Source organism: Mytilus edulis, chromosome 7, assembly GCF_963676685.1.
Source record: "Mytilus edulis chromosome 7, xbMytEdul2.2, whole genome shotgun sequence".
NCBI lineage: Eukaryota > Metazoa > Mollusca > Bivalvia > Mytilida > Mytilidae > Mytilus > Mytilus edulis.
The window spans coordinates 45,706,614-45,726,943 of record NC_092350.1 but is presented as its reverse complement, the minus strand read 5'-3'; the positions used below and the strand labels follow the sequence as shown (position 1 = coordinate 45,726,943).

General features: G+C 30.5%; 1 protein-coding gene across 3 annotated transcripts in view; it reads right to left on the bottom strand.

Annotated features, from left to right (window-relative positions):
- Positions 1–231: 231 nt before the first annotated feature.
- The window catches only part of LOC139481590 (oxysterol-binding protein-related protein 8-like), a 52,164-nt gene continuing 32,065 nt past the window's right edge, over positions 232–20,330 (bottom strand). For all 3 annotated transcript variants that reach the window (XM_071265023.1, XM_071265025.1, XM_071265024.1), the window contains 8 exons: positions 17,691–17,787; positions 16,888–16,986; positions 15,834–15,931; positions 15,395–15,520; positions 14,803–14,903; positions 10,616–10,801; positions 9,774–10,039; positions 232–7,843 (listed from right to left, as the gene is read on the bottom strand). In XM_071265023.1, the coding sequence (XP_071121124.1) occupies positions 7,593–7,843; positions 9,774–10,039; positions 10,616–10,801; positions 14,803–14,903; positions 15,395–15,520; positions 15,834–15,931; positions 16,888–16,986; positions 17,691–17,787 (1,224 nt within the window). In that variant the 3' untranslated portion in view covers positions 232–7,592. The remainder of the gene's footprint in view (positions 7,844–9,773; positions 10,040–10,615; positions 10,802–14,802; positions 14,904–15,394; positions 15,521–15,833; positions 15,932–16,887; positions 16,987–17,690; positions 17,788–20,330) is intronic.

The window sequence follows — 20,330 nt, the reverse complement described above, 5'->3', positions numbered from 1 at the left end:
TGGAATATCAGGTATTTACATTCAAGGTATGAAGCATCCAGGTCTTCCATCTTCTAACATATGAAGCTTTATGCAAATAGTTTACACCATCACTGCTGCCACCAGATTGTAAATCCTGTCTCACATTCTACTTCTTTGAATACCTTCAGACAGACCAGTAGATGATAGAAGGGCAAAAACAGACCGGACATCAATATGCCTCCACTCTATGGTATAAAAAGAACGCAAACAAAATGTACATAAATTTATTGCACCATCATAAATAAAGATTAATAGATAACAGTTAACATAAAGTAAACATAAAATAATGAGCTCTGCCATACAGCAGAACGTGAACAAATACATGTAATGTGAACGTGAGTGTTACCATAGATACCATGAAGTAAACATAAAGAAATACTGATATAGATCGAGGTCTCTAAACACGATTCCTCCAATGGAGCTTTTGTTAGTTTGAGCCATATTTATTATGTGTATCAGCATATATAATTTAAAAACAAATAAGACGTATAGGTTATTCAGAAAACACATAATAATCAGCATCTGGTAAAGCTCAATTTAGTAGGTTTTTTTTATTTGTAAAGGAAACTCTGGACATCCAAAAATCATTACATTTTTAGTTTGATACCTAGATTTATTTTCTCTAAATCGATTTACGACTTTTGAACAGCGGTATAGTACTGTTGCCTTTAGTTACAAGGTTTTATTGATTCAATAAATGTAATAAGGAGAAGATTATCACATAAAATATAACTTTTTATGTAGCTGTTCCTGAAATTGCATTATTTGATTTGAATTTACATAAAAGTAAGTAGATGTCAACGAGAAACTATATCCAGAGCCCAGAAAACTACTCATTTATCACCAATAATATCTCAATTTAGAGTGACAGTCTAGTTATGAAATTTAATTTTTTTTTGAAAAAAATAATTTTTCTTTAAAAAAGTTGTTCTCTTAGTTTTCATTTATTTTTTTGTAAACAAATCTACACAAAACTTGAAAATATATTTTTAAGGAATTCATAATTAAAGGGGTTGATCATACATATTATGCTTTGTATATCATGACAATTATTGATGGGTGATCTAATGGATTATAATATATTATAAATGTATACCTGTAATACATAAGCATTTTACTTATAACATTATACAATTAACTATTAGTACAAGTGGTACTGTAGCACTATAAATTGTTATAGTCAATCAAGACTATTTTAGTCACAACCACAAACAAATCACCTTCTTTTATGACAAAAATTGTTCATGGCCTCCCTCTCTGAACTTTTATTACTTCTTAATCTCAATTAGCATGCTGTCTTTTTTGAATTTATGCCAAAATAAAACAACACGGTTTGTTTAGATTTGGTGTCTGGTCTGATTTTTTTAGGTATATTTATTAGAACAGTTTTTTTACTTGAAAAACAACCTCAAATATAAATACAATAATTATGCAAGCGAGTAAATGGCAATGGTGTAAAAGTTTTTGATATTGGATTGTTTCAATGGTTTCATAAGAGAGGCTGTTAAGATTTTTATCAAGTCAAATGATGGCTTTTAACAACAGGGGTCACTTATTGTGCATAACTGTACTTGCAAGTGGTCCATCTATCTAATTTACTAAAGGGGTTTCTTAAAAATTTAGCAGCTCAAAATGACTTTACTTCAATATGAGCTGCGTCGGATAGAAATCGACCTTATGCAAGTGCACATATACATGTATACGATTTTGATTGGTTTTGAAACATCTAAATACGATATAAAAAATAAATTTTGGTCTGTTGAGTAGGGTTCTTATATCATTTCAATTTAAAAATCAGTTAAAGGCTTTTGGATTCGAGCGTCACTGATGAGTCTTTTGTAGACGAAAAGCGCTTCTGGCGTATATACAAAATTTAGTCCTGGTATCTATGATGAGTTTATTTGCATTCAGATTTTTTCAACCCTAAGACAGATGAATCACTAATGGCAGATTATTATTTAGATAAGGGCGATTTCTTCCCGATGCAGCTCATATGCTTAAAGTTATTCTTCTACTTCTACTTTGTAGACACTAAGGCAGTGTAGAACATTATCAATTAATCAACAGAGTGCAACTCTACAATACTCTGAAGTGTACGAATCTTGTAAGTGACATTATTAGTTAAAAACATAATTTAATCAATTTAAATTTTTACAAAGTAATTATTTTAATTTTGTTTTTAAAGTAAGATAAAATTATTTACAAATGACAAGTTAAATAACTGTAGGTGTAAGTTCATACAACTCTTTTGAACAGCTTGTCACAAATGCTTGTTGGAAGTTTTCCTCAATCATCTGGATTTTCATAGCTAGTAGTTGTTAAAGTTCTTGTTGTAAAAATCTGAATAAAATTACAACTTGCTTGAAATAAGTTATTAGATAAGTGGTTTTAGTTGTAATAAGTAATTACATTTAACTCATTTTTTAATATTTACAAGTTTGTTTTTTAGCCTGTTAGTATTCTACTTTTAGATAGCTATTTTTTCAATATGATCTTGTTAGAAATAATTAAATCTAAAAAATTAAATATAAATTTATATATATCTAATTATTCATTAATCTTTGTACAGTTCAGCTATTTACATTTAAATATTTTATTTCAAGAACTTAGAAGATACATTAAAATCAGCAACTTTCTTTAAAAATACCAACAAGATTGAAATTAAGAGAGATTTTAAATCTAAAACCAAAGTACTAAAATAGATGGGGAAAAAAATGAAAAAAATGAATTGTTCGTATTGGCCCTCAATTTAACAGATTATCATTTTATTTATAAAAACATCAACAATTTTCACATAATTTATACAAAAATCCATAACATCAGCTATGGTGGTTTTATATTCCACCCAAATACTTTTAATACCAACAATTACAACACATAGAATAATATTATATCATTTTTACAATGTGTAAGGTTATATTAATATATATACACTCACAAACATATGCATTCTAATTTAGAATTATATGGTATGTAATATTTTAAATTCATCATTTTTGTAACCATACATATATCATGTATATTATATAAGTATATATAACACAAAATAATTCTTCTCATAAAATTTGAAGATTAGTTTACAAATGTATCAGGTTATAATCTAAAAGTAAAGTTCAAAATACCTCGACAGATTTTATCACACTGAGTAAACATTTGTCATATGATTGTGGCATGAAGTCGAATGATAGAGTAGGATTAAGATGAGAGGAAAAGTGTGTCTGGCTCCCACAAAAGGTTTTTTGTAATCCTGAAAAAAGAGTAGTTTTCAAAAAGGCAAGTTTTCCAAGGTGCAGTTTTCTCTCCAACTTTCATTCTTATGACCTCTATGGAACCATCACTGAATAATACAACAATTTAGTTTTGTTCCAATTGCAAACATAATGGTATACACACTATTAATCAATAAGAAATAAAATAAAAAAAGCACTATGGTTGTGAGGGCACCAATAATTGTAACTTGATGAGGTTTTGGAGTACAGTTTGTAGTACTGATGGTCTGAACTCAGACATAACCTGTTAAAATTCTGATGAGCTTTGTTAACATAAAATTTCTTATGCACATACAGCAAAAGTAAATTTTATTTTTAAGTTCCATCTACAATTCAAAGAAGGTTCGATAAAATTGTGTACCACAAAGTTACCCTAACTATTGATGATGCCAACCCTGCCAATGAAATGTAGGATCTTAATGTAGAGCTCCCCGGACAAAAATGTTGTAGGCTCAACAAAAATGAAATCAGTTTTAATGGAACCCTGCATAAGTCAACAACTGCACAAACTGAACACAAGTCTATACAATTATTATATGATGTTTTTGATAAATTAAGTGATACATGATCATACAGAGGTCGCTATAGCACTTTAAAATTGACCTTCTTTTTGTGTAAACAGAGATCTGACATATTTATTAAATATCAATACAAATGTAAAGAAAAATTTCTTCTTTCAACCTTTCGCAAAATTCTCTTCGAGAATAAGTATCGGCATATATTTTTGTACATATATTACTATTGCACAATATTGTAAATACATTGTAATGTGAACACAAGCAGATCTACTTAATAATATACATAGATATAGAAAAACTAAAGATATAGAAACAAAACAATTGATATTCAAATAAATAAATAGATAGATATACAAGAAAAAAAATCATTCTTACTACAATGTAATAATATCAGTTCTATTTAAACATACAAATTATTTTAACTATATTCAAGTAAAAAGAAAGAATATAGGGTTATTGCATGAATATTGGGGAATATTGTCCAGAGTAGAATTTTATATTGCATGAGCTTGCCAGTGCAATATATGTTCTACGAGGGACAATATTCCCCAATATTCATGCAATAACCCTTTTATTGTATAGCAATATAATATTTGAAAGTAAAAATTGGTTTAAACTAAGATTTTGTCATTGATGACGACATGAATTTTGAAGATTTATTGCACTAGTGCAATATTAGAATTTATTGCACGCTAACTTTTGGTTACTTTCTGTTGGAAATATTATATTGCTATACAATAATATATATTACTCTAACCTAAATATTGTTTATACTTAATATACATATTCATTCACACTAGATTTTGATAACATTAACATCATCATAGACATTTATCATGTTTATTTGGTTAATAGGAAAGGGGTGTGACAGCAAGAAATTTTTCAACTTATTAGCAGTCCTTTTTTTTTTAATAATTTCCTCCCCATTTCATGATAGACAGTGATGTTTTTTGTTGTACAAAACAGGGAATTAATGTGATAGCATCCCACGTCTGAATCTTCACCTTAAGTATGAGCAGATGAATCTCATTATAAGGTTTAAGTTTACTAAATTAACAAAGTCCAATGAGAAAACGTAATATAGAATGAAAAAAATTCTAGTAGTCCTTTTCAAATTCTGAAACAACAAATAAAGGAATGATTTTTACATTCACTTTAAAACAAGATATAAAGAATTTAAAGGACAAATAATAAATAAATATATATACATAGTTTTAATATTGAAATTCAATAATTATCTTGAAGACAAATAACAAAAGTAAATAATTCCTGAATATTATTTGATATAATATCATAACACTGGTTATTGATAAAACACAGTCAACCTTAGAGGATTACAAGGGGGTACCAGTAGAAACTGTTGCTGTATTTAAAGCACACAGAATCCACTTCACATACCGTCAACTTTTTATATTTACACCGGGGATTTTAATCATAAGGGGGGATCTCATTCATTTCAAACATGTTTTTTAATATACATTTTACTACACTATGGTTGAAATACACGTCTGGCGTAAAAAATTCTAAACCTTGTATCTATGATGAGTTTATATGTGCATAAATGCCCTTTTCACTACTTTGAATGCCTGTTTTGAGGTATTCAAAATATAATAAAGAATTTCAGTAGGCAAGCTATGACATAACAAGTCAGCAAGGCAATAGTGTGGCATAAAAGCGTATAAAGGCCATACATGCCATAATAGAAAACAAAAATGGAAATATCTTGCAGGTCAAAAGTTTTCATACAAGTTTTTTTCCAATTTAAAAGTAATCTATACCCATAATGTTGCACATGTTTATAACATGAATCTTATATTCTACCAAGGTGCTTCCAGTAACAATACAAAAAAGGCTACCAGAATTTTAATTCAGATTTCATTTTGAATAATATTTCAAAACATTAACATTACTTAGAGCATTTACTGTAAAACTTTCATCCATAAATTTTATGAAATTGAACATATCTATAAACTAAGGAGATGAAGTATAAATAATTAAGGCTTAACTAAATGCATAAATAAAAGCACCCTTAAAGAGTAGCGAAGCTTAGGATTAAGGTTTTTGATTCATGATTAAATTTTGAAATTTTGACAGAATACATTCCAAGAACTCTAGTCTTGCCATTAATAACTTGTAAGATTCAAGTTGCAATAATATAATGATTATTTAAGAAAACCTTCTTTCAACTGACCAGGTCTACTCTAATTGTAAAAGGGCTATTTTTATATATGTTTATCAAAAGGAGTAAGTTCGGTAAGGGCCATATTTGGCCCCAATTATAAAGTTCATAGTTACAAGACAATAAATGCTTTAAGTTGCCTTAAAGACATGTGAGAAAGTTAAACAGAACTGTTTTTGTCAAAGTTTAATTCTAACACGTTGATTTTTACATCCCAAAAAAGGTCAAGATATGAGATTTTTGTGAAATTTGACAAAATCAGCTGGATTTCAACCAAATAAAGGACCAGGAAACATAGAGCGCAGGCGTCCACAAGTTTAATATTCAAATAAGACATGTGAAATGTCTTCACAAACATTATTTTAAAAGATCTTTGTTGTCGACGTATGCGCTCTATGTTTCCTGTCCAATAATCTATGGAAATTTACCCCTTTTCATTGATTTTTTCGTGAAAAATCAATATGTGTACAACTTGTGACGTCATTATGAAACGCAGAAACGTGAAATTTTCAATAAAATGGCTTGTATCCTATCTAGTCAATGTATTAGCTATGATTTATCGTGATATTAGTAAATAAATCCGAATTTGAAATTTACGCTAAAAAAGGGGGCCATTTTAGGACCTTATCGAACATACTCCTTTCCTATGTTTATTGTCATATGTCTGTGAAAAGCAAAACAATGATTTATTGATTTCTGATTGCTTAATGACCAGTGGCAAGTATTTCACCAATGAAAATATTTCATTCCTATTCAGGAAGTCTTACAATGACATACAGACATGTAATAAATAATTTAAGATGGCATTGAATTTCTACAGTTAGACACTAATTCAGGTGACATCTAAATTTTCAATCCAGTTCTGCCTGATCAATTTGATTTTTTTTTTTTTAAAGTTCTCAGAATAGATTTGATCAGTTGAAAGATAATAAGTCTACATTATGTTCCTTTACTCTACATTAGAAAACATGAACTTTATTCTGCTTCAAGGAAAAGTTCAGAATATACGACATATGACAGTTAAAAATTGACTAGTTATAGTATGAACCACTAATTTAAGACAAAGCACCCATATCCCACCGTTTTCTATATAGCATTGGTCCCAGTAAATGTAATAGCATAATCAGTTAATGCATAGAAGCACTTAAGCGTAAAATATACAGTTCATTAGGCAAGTATTTGATGCCCTTGAATAAAGATTATTTACATCACTTAAATGGCAAAATTCATATACTGATACAGTACTCTGTCAACTAAAACTAACTGTAAAATTATATATTCACCAGAAGGGATATTTTATATTCGTTTAGACAATGTGCAGTATAATGTAAAATTGTACTACATTTTGCAGATCAAAATTTGAATGTTGTCACAATTATACAGTAGTCACATCTGATTATCAAAGGGTTTCTTAAGGCATGTTTCTGAATAATGAAAAGATCAGAAAAGACATAGATAAGCTAGAACAAAATACAGATAATTTGGTCCCAAATACAAGAAAAACTTACCAAACATGTTTTTACAATGATTATCAAACATACAGAGCCAATAGATTGGTGCACGGTGCATTAACAGATATTGATATTTGTAGTTAAAACAAATAATTCACCTGAAAAACCATTGCAAAAACACTTGAAATGTTAAGACCACAGCCAGGATTATCCAATGGGAACCAACATTAAACATGACGTTATTTTCTGGTTGATTTAGGGACAAGTTTGAGATCTTTAAGTTTAATCTTTTTATATTATCACTTAATTCTTTCTGAATTTCCACCAGAGGTTGTAGCTGTCTAACTATGGTCTCTTCTGTCAGTCTGTTTCTGTTACTGGAACATGAACGCTGAACTCTACGATCTAAAAAAAACATAAATATTACCATTAATTCTAATTCTAATTCTATGATTTTACATTTATATTGATTTTTTACACTTTGCTGCATGGTTCTGGTCACTTTTGAAACCTAACTGATGACCTTTCAATGATTGCCTCTTTCCCAAATAAGTTCAAGATGGTGACATTAGCATTGCACCACATTTATTTTTATAGTTTTTTTTCATAATCCTACCTTTCTCCTTATTCTATAAGGAAATTATGGAATAAATATATATATATGTTGCATGCCATAAGTAATAATTAAATGGACCATTTCACTGTGAATAAATTCTTCCAAAAATTGACATATCAAGTCACAAATGTAACACTTGTTTTCCTTCTTTCAGCTGATGGAAATACTGTAAATTCACAAATTATTGCATGCATTTATTACTGCGATTTTGTCATTTTAAACTTAAATGCTATTTTAATTTTTATGATTTTGAGAAAAATCCTGCTTAATTCAGATAAAATATTACAAAATGTGAGTTTAATTATTGCGTTTACAAGTCTATCGCATTATTCACAATAATAAAAACCTCGCAATAATTTCTGAATTTACAGTATTTTTTATGGACTCCCCATTTTTTGGAATTCATCTTATAGTCGCCGTCAGCTGAAATTCGTAGCAGTTATCGGTAAAAGTAATCTAAACTATCAATCCCCTTCACTCGAGATATAGTTTTTCACATTCCATTCATAAATCGCAAAAAGAAAAACCACTACTGACCTACCTTTTAAGTGATCACACTGTAATATTCCTGACCTTCACATTTTCCATTGTAATTCCGCCATCTTCGTTTTTATGAGGATAATTTGTTTACATATGACATTCGTCACTTAAGCAGTTTCCTGAAATGTTCTTTTCATTGATGTGATAAGGTTTCCCAAGCTTAATGCAAATTTTATGAAATTGAACTCCACAGAAACACTTCCGGTCAAAACAATGGCGGATTCTACCATTCAAAATCGTCTTGGAAAATGTGAAGGTCAGGATTATCACAGTGCAATCACTTAAAAGGTAAGTCAGTAGTGTTTTTTCTTTTGGCGATTTATGAATGGAATGTGAAAAACTATATCTCAAGTGAACGCGATTGATAGTTTAGATTATTTTTACCGAAAACCGCTATGAATTTCAGCTGACGGCGACTATAGAGTTCAGTTTATTTGTTAATTCTTGTTTTCCATGTAAAACATCCCCATTAAGGTAAACAATGCCACATATATATACTGACTGGATTTAAAAACGCAACACTCATTTTGTAGATTTTTTTTACCAAATCATGTTTGATCCTCATACAACTACTATTCATGCTCATCATATGTCTTTCCCTTTCGAAAAAATCAACATCTGACTTACCTGTGGTTATTAAACATACCAGATTTTTGTAATCGCACGTATTTCAGAAAGTGAAATTTCGAGCCAATAAAAGTTTTTTCGTTTTTTTTTTCTTTGTGAAACAGTTCATTCAATCCTTGGACACACTTAAATAATTTTAAAAAAGTTGCATCTCCATATTGACAAAACTGAGGAATAAAAAACTGAATCAACTCATTAGAATTCTGCAAACAGGAAAAGGTGAATGTGCTGCAACACAAAAATTAACTTCAGAAACTCGTCTTACTGTCCTTCCGACAATGATACCGGTAGATGGGATTTGTTGAAGACCATCAAAGACCAGATCAACATGTAGTGACAATGCAATGTCAATAGAATTTGATTAGACAACATTAAATTAAGTAACATGTATATTGTTGAGATATTTTCAGGTATTTTTCCTTTAATTTGTGATGGTCTTTCAATATTTTGTAAATTTGTTTGTTTTTTATGTCAATATACCAATTGATACAAAAATTTCAATTCTTTTCCATTTACCTTGAATGAGTTACAAATAAGTTGAATTTAACCTACTTTTATTCCCAGGAAGTCTTTCAGAAGAATCGCTATCTTGAAGAAGTTCTGCTTCTGGACATTCTGAACTTTCGCTTTCTTCCCCTACGACTTTTAACCTCCTAATAGAGGTGTTCCGAATGGATGAGTTCAGACTATCAGGTTGTTTCTCTAGACTGGTAATACTGCAGGTTCTAACGACTGGGGTCCTATGTTTAGTCCAGGTCTGAATTCTATAGTCTACTTCATACTGCCACAAGTCATTACTCACATCCCATGGTCTCATACTATGTAAAACAATAGAAAACTAGAAATTATTTTTTCATAAATTTCAAATGTCTCATGTTCAGAAAAGAAGTCGAAGTAAAGCATAAAAACTAGCCTCTCTCTAAGTACCAATAGAGGGTAATAGCTGATTCTACATAAATTCTGCTCAATTTTTTTCAGCAGAAGTTAGATTTTACAGTAGATCATTTCCACCTCCCTCTTACTGTAATGTTCAAAGTGAAAAAAATCTGAACCATTGCAAAGACGAGATCCTCATCACTTACTGAACCCCCAAAATACCCGGAACTGTCTACAAATTTACATGGAAATAATCAGAAATAATCATGAAAAATCAATAAATTTTACTTATGATTGAAATTGAGATTCTGAAAGCTGCTCAACACCACTGAAACACTAGTATTGGCATTCCCTTTTTCCTGGAGCAGTTTAATCTTATCTTTAACTTCTCTCAATTATCATTAAGTTTTTCTACAATAAAATGTCCTTAACATTCTAGGTATAATAAAAGCACAGTCTAAATTAAAGAAATATTCCAGGAATTTAATATCAATTATGTAGTATATCTAATATCTTACTCAATGAATTTGTAGACCCAATCACTAGTCAGTACGTCTCTTTCAAACAATGCAGGTACCCATTCCAACAGTTTTGCCTTGCGTTCCTTAGCTTCAGTTCTTTGTCGCTCTTCAAGTATAAACTTTTCATCTGTTGCGGATTTCATATCACATGTGATCACAGCCTCACTTACATTCCTCCAAAGTCTGAAATATAACAGATCAGGCCATATAGATAAAATTATTTGGTTTTCAGGTACTCAATGAAAAAAATACCCAAGAAGGCAAATATCTAATATGAGTAAAATAATTAAAAGTGCATACATAAAACTATCTAAAATAAGGGAGGTATAATAGATAATGGGCATCTGAAGTTTCAATTTCTTTCAAAAATCTATAATTTTTATTTAATATAAACTGTTATCACAGAGATATGTCTCGCCTTTTTGTAATTTTGATTATGCAAATGTTGAAATCAAAAAAGCAAAACATCTTACACAAGTTATGCAGATATTCAAAGTCAATGAACCACGACTGAGTTACATGGCTAAACAATCTCCATGAAAATGAAATGTGCCAATGCTAATACAACTGCATACCAAATACCATTGACTTATTATAAGTCGTTCCCGAACCTAAATGCAAACATTAATTTGTTAACTATGTAAAAGATTGAAAGACAATGAACCATGAAGAAGGTGTGGGGCTATATAATCTCCATAGAAACAATACTTTCAAATGCCAATAACTTTGCATACCTAATATCATTGACTTAATTGACATAAGCAGTTCATCTTAAACTGATCTAAACACAAACTAATACATGTAAACTAAGATAAGTTTTACAGTCATTAGACTGTGACTGAGGAGCTAGGTCAAATATTATCCATGGAAATGAGATGTGCCAATTAACATTGGCCAACTGCTAATGGTATCCCTTGAACTGACCTAATCACAAACTAATACATGATAACTTAAAAAAAATTCAAAGTCAATAGACCATGACTGAGGGGGAGGAGCCAATTATCTTCATGTAAATGAGATATGCCAATGCTTATACAACTGCATACCAATTAACATTGGCCTACTACTAATGGTATCCCTTGAACTGACCTAATCACAAACTAATACATGATAACTTAAAAAACAAGAGGCTCTCAAGAGCCTGAATCGCTCACCTTAATTCTTTTGGTTAAATCTCTCATCAATGATTATTTTGGCTTTTCAATTTATTTAAATGTTTTTTGGATCGTCCTATTTTCTTCAAAAGCCAAAAAAAATAATCATTTTCTCCTATGTTCTATTTTAGCCATAGTAGCTATGTTTCTTGACATACAAGGAAATAAAATATAAAATTTATACTAAATACTCTGAAACTCATTTAGCCTAAGTTTGGCTGAAATTGATACAGCAGTTTCAAAGGAGAAGATTTTTTAAAGTAAGTCAACATGATGAACAAATTGCGAAAAAAGTCCTTAAAGGGCAATAACTCCTTAAGGGGTCAATTGACAATTTTGGTCAAATTGACTTAATTGAAGATCTTACTTTGCTGAACATCATTGCTGTTTACAGTTTATTTCTATCTATAATTATATTCAAGATAATAAACAAAAACAGCAAAATTTCCTTAAAATTATCAATTCAGGGGCAGCAACCCAACAACAGGTTATCTTAATCATCTGAAAATTTCAGGGCAGATACATTGTAGATCTTGACCTGATAAACAATATAACCCCAGGTCAGATTTGCTCTAAATGCTTTGGTTTTTGAGTTATAAGCCAAAAACTGTATTTGACCCCTATGTTCTATTTTTAGCAATGGCGACCATGTTTGTTGATAGATCATAACTTCGGATACAATTTACAAACTAGATACCCTAAGGAACATTCAGTTAAAGTTTGGAAGTATTTGGCCCAGTAGTTTCAGAGGAGAAGAATTTTGTAAAAGATTTTTAAGATTTACGAAAAATGGTTAAAAATTGACTATAAAGGGCAATAACTCCTAAAGGGGTCAACTGACCATTTCCGTCATTTGACTTATTTGTAAATCTTACTTTGCTGAACATTATTGCTGTTTACAGTTTATCTCTATCTATAATAATATTCAAGATAATAACCAAAAACAGCAAAATTTCCTTAAAATTATCAATTCAGGGGCAGCAACCCAACAACAGGTTGTCTGATTCATCTGAAAATTTCAGGGCAGACAGATCTTGACCTGATAAACAATATAGCCCCAGGTCAGATTTGCTCTAAATGCTTTGGTTTTTGAGTTATAAGCCAAAAACTGCATTTGACCCCTATGTTCTATTTTTAGCAATGGCGACCATGTTTGTTGATAGATCATAACTTCGGATACAATTTACAAACAAGATACCCTAAGGAACATTCAGTTAAAGTTTGAAAGTATTTTGCCCAGTAGTTTCAGAGGAGAAGATTTTTGTAAAAGATTACTAAGATTTACGAAAAATGGTTAAAAATTGACTATAAAGGGCAATAACTCCTAAAGGGGTCAACTGACCATTTCCGTCATGTTGACTTGTTTGTAAATCTTACTTTGCTGAACATTATTGCTGTTTACAGTTTATCTCTATCTATAATAATATTCAAGATAATAACCAAAAACAGCAAAATTTCCTTAAAATTACCAATTCTGGGGCAGCAACCCAACAACGGGTTGTCTGATTCATCTGAAAATTTCAGGGCAGATAGATCTTGACCTGATAAACAATATTACCCCATGTCAGATTTGCTCTAAATGCTTTGGTTTTTGAGTTATAAGCCAAAAACTGCATTTGACCCCTATGTTCTATTTTTAGCAATGGCGACCATGTTTGTTGATAGATCAAAACTTCGGATACAATTTATAAATTAGATACCCTAAGGAACATTCAGATAAAGTTTGAAAGTATTTGGCCCAGTAGTTTCAGAGGAGAAGATTCTTGAAATAGTTTACGACGACAGACGACAGACGACGGACGACAGACGACAGACGACGGACGACGACGGACGCCAAGTGATGGCATAAGCTCACTTGTCCCTTCGGAGCAGGTGAGCTAAAAATTCAAAGCCAATAGACCATAACTGAGGGGGCAGGGCCAAATAATCTCCATGGAATTGAGATGAGCCAATACTTATACAACTGCATATCAAATAGGATTGACCTACCTCTTGTGGTTCACCATAACCTAGACCTAATCATAAACTAATACATTGTTGATGCCGGAAACAGCATACCTATGTCTCGCTTTTTGACTCCGTCAAGGCGAGACAATAAAAATTAGGACATGTGATATGATTTCAATGTAACAACTATCCACCAAAGTTTGAATGAAGTGGATGCAAGTAATTATAGGCAATAGTATGGCCTTCAAAAATGAGAAAAAGCATACAATATATCAGCTTTAAAAGGCCTAGACATGAAAAATATGACAAAATTCAATTGAGAAAACTAACAGCCTAACTTATAACAAAACAATTTAAAAAAGTCAGATATGACTGACAAGAAAACAATGAAAAACACTTAACTACAGGCTCTAGATTTGTGACAGACACATACAGAACTGGGTGATCCAATCTGGTCATTTATTGTAAATTTTTCATATGTTTTGTCACTTTGAGGACATACATATCTTGATATTGTCAAATTTGACCTAAAACTGTCATTTTACAAATTCTTTGGTAAAATAAATTTGAGCAAACAACAAAAAAGAATTACTTCTGAATCAATAACTCAAAAATACATTTGAATTTTCCCTGTTCAAATAACAATATAAATTTTACTCTAAAATACTTGATAACATGTATGTTTAAGGAATGACTGTAATATTTTTTCTGTCTATGAAGAAATAACATAAAAAATATGGTGCACACTGAATAACTCGCGAATCGGGTTATTTACCAGTGTGCACCACATTTTTTGTGTTATTTTGACATAGACAGAAAAGATAGGGGGAAATATTACAGTCATTTCTTATAATTTAATTCTTAATTCCTTTTTAAACCGTAGAAAACCATGAAAAAACGTTGATGACGTCAAGGTCACATGACTAAATTATGTCTATGGGCTGATAACAAAATAAAGTCAGCCAATCAGAAGACGTGTTACATCCAAAATTAAATTATTTGAAAATATTCTAAAAAAAATTCTTTTCAAAAGACAATATTTGTAAGAAATGAACATCTATATAAATAATATAAACAACCAACCTTTCTGATTCCATTTCACCCTGTAGCTCTAATGGGACAGTAAATCTTTTTAATCTTTGAGATTTCACTTCTTGTGTTGGTTGCCAAAATAAAGATACATCCTAAATAGAGAAACACAAATTGTTCTTATATATGTAAATTTACAGATTAAAGTACATTCACAGGAATAGTCAGACTTAAAAGTTTGTATTCTATTCATACTGTCAAACTTTTAGGAATTTTTGGTCCTCAAAATTGCTCTTCAACTTTGTACTTTATTTGGCCTTTTTAGCAATTTTTGATTTGAGCGTCACTGATGAGTCTTTTGTAGACTAGATGCGCGTCTGGTGTAAATATAAAATTTCAATCCAGTTATCTATGATGAGTTTATTCATACAGCAAAAGAGGTGCTTTGTTCACAAAGTTATTCTATGATCTCCTATGAATATATCCACATTTGCTTTTAAATCAATCTATCAGAAAATCTTTTCTATTAAGTGTGAACTCCATACAATAGAGCTGTGTTTTCTAGCTATAATACTGCATGCCTTGAGTAATGGCTTTTGAGTCATTTTTCATGTTCATCTTATTATCACATTATATTTTCACTTACCCCTGAACTTTTATCTTTATAATGAATTTCTTGGTCCCAATGTCCCTCGAGTGTTGCTATAGTGTCTGATCCACATTTGAATTTACCCACAATTCTATTGGATGCTTCACCACTCCCAAGAAATGGCTAAAAAGTAATATAAAAACATTAGGCTGAACTTCAACAGTTGGCGAACATAATAAAATGTATAATGTACAAACATTTTTCAAATGTTTGAGGTGATGCTATTAGTGTTCTTCCTAGACCATACACTATATTCCTATAAATGGATGCTATCAAAATACATGTTGATAAAGAAAAAGATGATGACTACAAAAGGATTCAGAATATGAGTGAAAATGAAATATTAATTAGAATAAACATTTTTAAATGTACAATGTATGAGAAGATGTTGGTTGTATAAATGAAGTTGTATGTATTGGTACATGTACTCCTTTACCTTTAATTTAAACTCCATTTCACATTTATATCCTGTTTTAGGACAACCTATTGTTACTTTTCCTCCCATTTCCATTGTCAATGTACCAATCAAAATACCTACAAATAAAGTAAATATGATAGGAACAAGAATGTGTCCAAAGTACAAGAATGCCCCGCCCCATCCGCACTATCATTTTCTGTGTTCAATGGACTGTGAAAATGTGGAAAAATCTCTTATTTCGCATTAAAATTAGAAAGATCATATCATAAGGAACATGTGTACTAAGTTTCAAGTAGATTGGACTTCAACTACATCAAAAACTACCTTGACCAAAACCTTTAACCTGTAGCAGGACAGAATAATGAACGGACAAAAGAACGGATGAACAGACGGACGCACAGACCAGAAAACATAATGCCCCCGCCCCCATAAATGGGGCATAAAAACCACACTAGAAAAACAGCTGTTTTATTCAAATTGTGAATGTTCAAACCATTTTCATTGGAAACTGTATACTCCTTTCGCTGATTGCTGATCTTAAACATTAATAAAGTATAACAATGAGGAATGGTAATAAGATTTTTGATAGTTTTCTGAACTACATTTGTCTTTGTTTTTTTTTTATTTTGAAACATAGAAAATGAAATATTTTGAATGACAAATAACACAAAATGGTCTTTTACACACTTGATTGATATTTGAACTTAAACATCATCCAGTAGTGGGTGTTTTATGATATGGTCTTCAATTATTCTTAAGTGATGTTTATTTTCATAAAACATCTAGGATACATTTTTGTTTATAACATAGTGAAAACACTATAAAAAACAATTGTAAAACCCACATTTCAAAATATGTCAATATGCTGTATGTTTCTCTATATATATATATAATGCATATAACAGAACAAAATACTATTGAATGTATAAATATCATATCAATTATACTTTAGTTTTCAATACAAAAAGTGATTTTTAAAAATGGTAAGAGAACTTATTTCTTTGAAATTAAAATGTGAAACCAACCAACATTATTACTTCTATAGTAGTTTTGATTATAATGTTTAACAAACCTTTACAATGAGCATATGGCATTGTGATGAAATAATCCTCTCCTCTCTTTAAAAATGTCAGTTTAGCAGTACCATCAAGAACAGCAGATAATGAATTACCTGAAAGAAATTTGTATATATATTTCAATATCTGTTGTAACTAAATGAGATGATCTGATTATGAGTGTTTATACTCTGGTTTTCACAATAAATGATATATTGTATGGTCATACAAATGTGCTAATTCTGAAATATGCTCTGTTGCACAAAGTCATGTTTTTCTCCGACTGTTTATGACCTCTTTACACTAAATCCATTGGATGTGTACTGATTGATATTTAAGTCATAGATGCATGATATTTTTTATTAGTTGTTAGTGGATTTGAACTAGCTTCAGTAACTGGGAGTACTCTCAGATTAGTACTTAGTGTCTTTTTGTTGTTGGGATATACAAGTACCCAACCCACTCTGTTTTTGTTGGATGTATTTCTATTTGTATCCATCTACTGAGTTAATAGATATAGGAAGATGTGTTATAGTGCCAATGAGACAACTCTCCATCCAAATAACAATTTATAAAAGTAAACCACTATAGTTCAATGTATGGCCTTTTTCAACTGATTTTTATAGTTTGTTCTTATATTGTACTGTTACACCTTTGTCCCAGGTACAAAATAGTACAAAAGTGGCATTTAAACTTCAAAAATCAATCAAAATTAATCAAATAGATGGACTATAAAAAGTTAAAGTTTTTTCAATCCCTGGGATTTCCCCAAATTTACAACACTATTCCAAAACAAGGAGTACATTTTATAAATTCTTACCATAAAATTTAGACTTGGCGAGGATACTTCCACTAACACTAAAGCCATCTTGTCTGTTTGTTATATGAAATGCTGAGACTGGTGGATGATGGGATATCTGGAAAATATTCAATTGGTAATTTAAAATATTTCAGTTGTTTTACCTGTAAAAACAGCAATTTAAATGGTGTTTTTGAAAAGAAGGTAAATCCCTTGAATATTTTTCTAATAAAATACAAAAAAAAAACAAACAGCTGAAGAGCTCTGAGGGGAAAGATGGCCATTGTTTCTATTTTTTTAATTATTTTTTTTAGGGGAGGGGGGGGGGGGATCTTTTGAAAGTCTTCAAATAAAGAATAAAAAAAGAACAGCTAGAACATGTAGAAAGGTTTACAATATTGAACTCAATTGTTATTTAATGTAATTTTGTTTCCTTAGTTAAGGATTCAATTTGGGCCAATGGAAGAGATCTGCATCTTTTAAATCAAAACATTTGATTAAAGTTGAAAGTTAATTATCTAATATTCAACTGAATTCTATCATTTAACAACTACTACAATATTTTTGAAATTTTAATTGTGTACCACTGAACTGCAGGCTAGGGACATTTTCCATTTTTTGTTACAGTATACAGGCACTCGTCTCAGATTTTTTTCCCCTATATACCTTTATATAACACAAGGTACTTAACTCGCGATTTAGAAAAATGTCAGGAGGTAACGAAATTACATTATATGCTTATTTCTCGACGGTCAACACCATTAAAACTTATTATTTCGTAAATTTAAATTGATTTATATTCACAATAGTGTGTAACACGCTTACCTTTGTTGTCGGAATCATCCGTAACAATCCTTCCCAAGTATGTTAATCGTAATTATTTCTTCAACCTACACAAAATTGGCAATAAACGTCTCGCAGTAAATGATTAATTTAAAAAATGGTCTCAGAAAAAACTGTTAGTTTTCGTATGAATAGAACTTATTATCCAGATAGTGAAATTGTATAAGATACCGTGAAAAAAATCTAACATGTGTTATTTGTGGTATGTCTAATAAGTTACAAATTTCCCCATGACGTCAATGTCATTCCGACTCTCTCGTGACTTTACGTACGAAATGAAACATTATCAGATAACTCCGAGAATCATTTAGACTTTCCCATAAAATTGACCAATCGGAAACTGAGATATATAAAAGACGTGACACGTTTATTGTCAATTCATCTTCGGTAGATGAAATAATTACGATTGACATTCTTGGGTAGGATTGCTACGGATGATTCCGACAACAAAAGTAGGCATGTTATACACCATTGTGAAGATAAATCAATTTAGATTTACAAAATAACAAGTTTTAGTGGGGTTGACAGCCAAGAAATCGGCATATAATGGAATTTCATCACCGCCTGACATTTTTCTAACTCTTAAGAAAGTGAGGACTGAAAAATCTATTCAGTTTTAAATTTCCATTGATAAAGTTCCCAGTTACAACTCTCATCACAGGGATACAGGTACTAATAAAAACCAATATGATTGATGTAAACTGTGTGAAGCTTGTTTCCAGATCCTACATTTTGAAATATTTGTAAATTTCATGAATAAATAGGTTTCAACTACAAAATGCAACATTTTTAATTAAATTTTTTTTTTACCATTACAATGATTATGTTGGTACACCAAATTAAATTTTAATGGAAGACTACTTATCATATACTAAATATCACATTTTAGATACATTAAGTTTAATTTTAGTGGATAATTACTCATCAATTGAGGTGCTCCTGTATTGGAGGAAGATTCTCAAAACAGAAATTTACAGAAAAAATGAAAACTGTTGTTCCTCTCCCTAATCTCATGTATCTTCACGGCCATTGTTTACTATGAAAGTTACAAGTTGATCTACACATTAAAGCATTGCATGTTGATGTTTGAATCGTCTACAGCAAACATTATTATTGTTCAATTGAACAAATACCAATTTTTAAATAGTATACGCAGACTGAGAATGATTTAAATAATCAGTAAAGGATATCCCTGCTTTAACGTAATCTGGCATTCCAACAATGACGTCACTATAATGTAGGTTGGATATATTTAAAATATACTGATTTTTCCAGATTGTAAAAGAAACGTAAATAGTGTAAGGGAGAGCTCAAGATACGCAAATTTTGCATGAAACAGAAAGGAAATGTGTGAAAAAGTGTTTAAAGTCTATCTATTCATTAATGTGTCTCCTTCTCATCAATCTCGGTAAGAGATCAAAATGAATGATGTGAGGGGATGTCAGTCTGGTCAACCACATTGGGAATGGACGGCTTGAAGCTGTCTTTCCCCCAAAAAAACAAATGGACACATGTACATGAAAAAGGTACCAAGTCTGTGTTGGTAAATAAAACTATGGAAAATTGGTGCATACAAATTACATTATTTATCATTATTGACATATCACACTTGCATCATGCAAAAATCTCAATGAGGATTTAAGTATATATTATATGACATATGTTGGTAAATAAACAAACACAATATATGACAAAAGTTATTCACATAAATAGCAACTTTTTTATTTTGGTTCATATGATATCACTTAGAAAATATTGACTTTATAATTAATATGACATACAGATTATTGATTTAAAGTACCATTTATTTAGGATTTT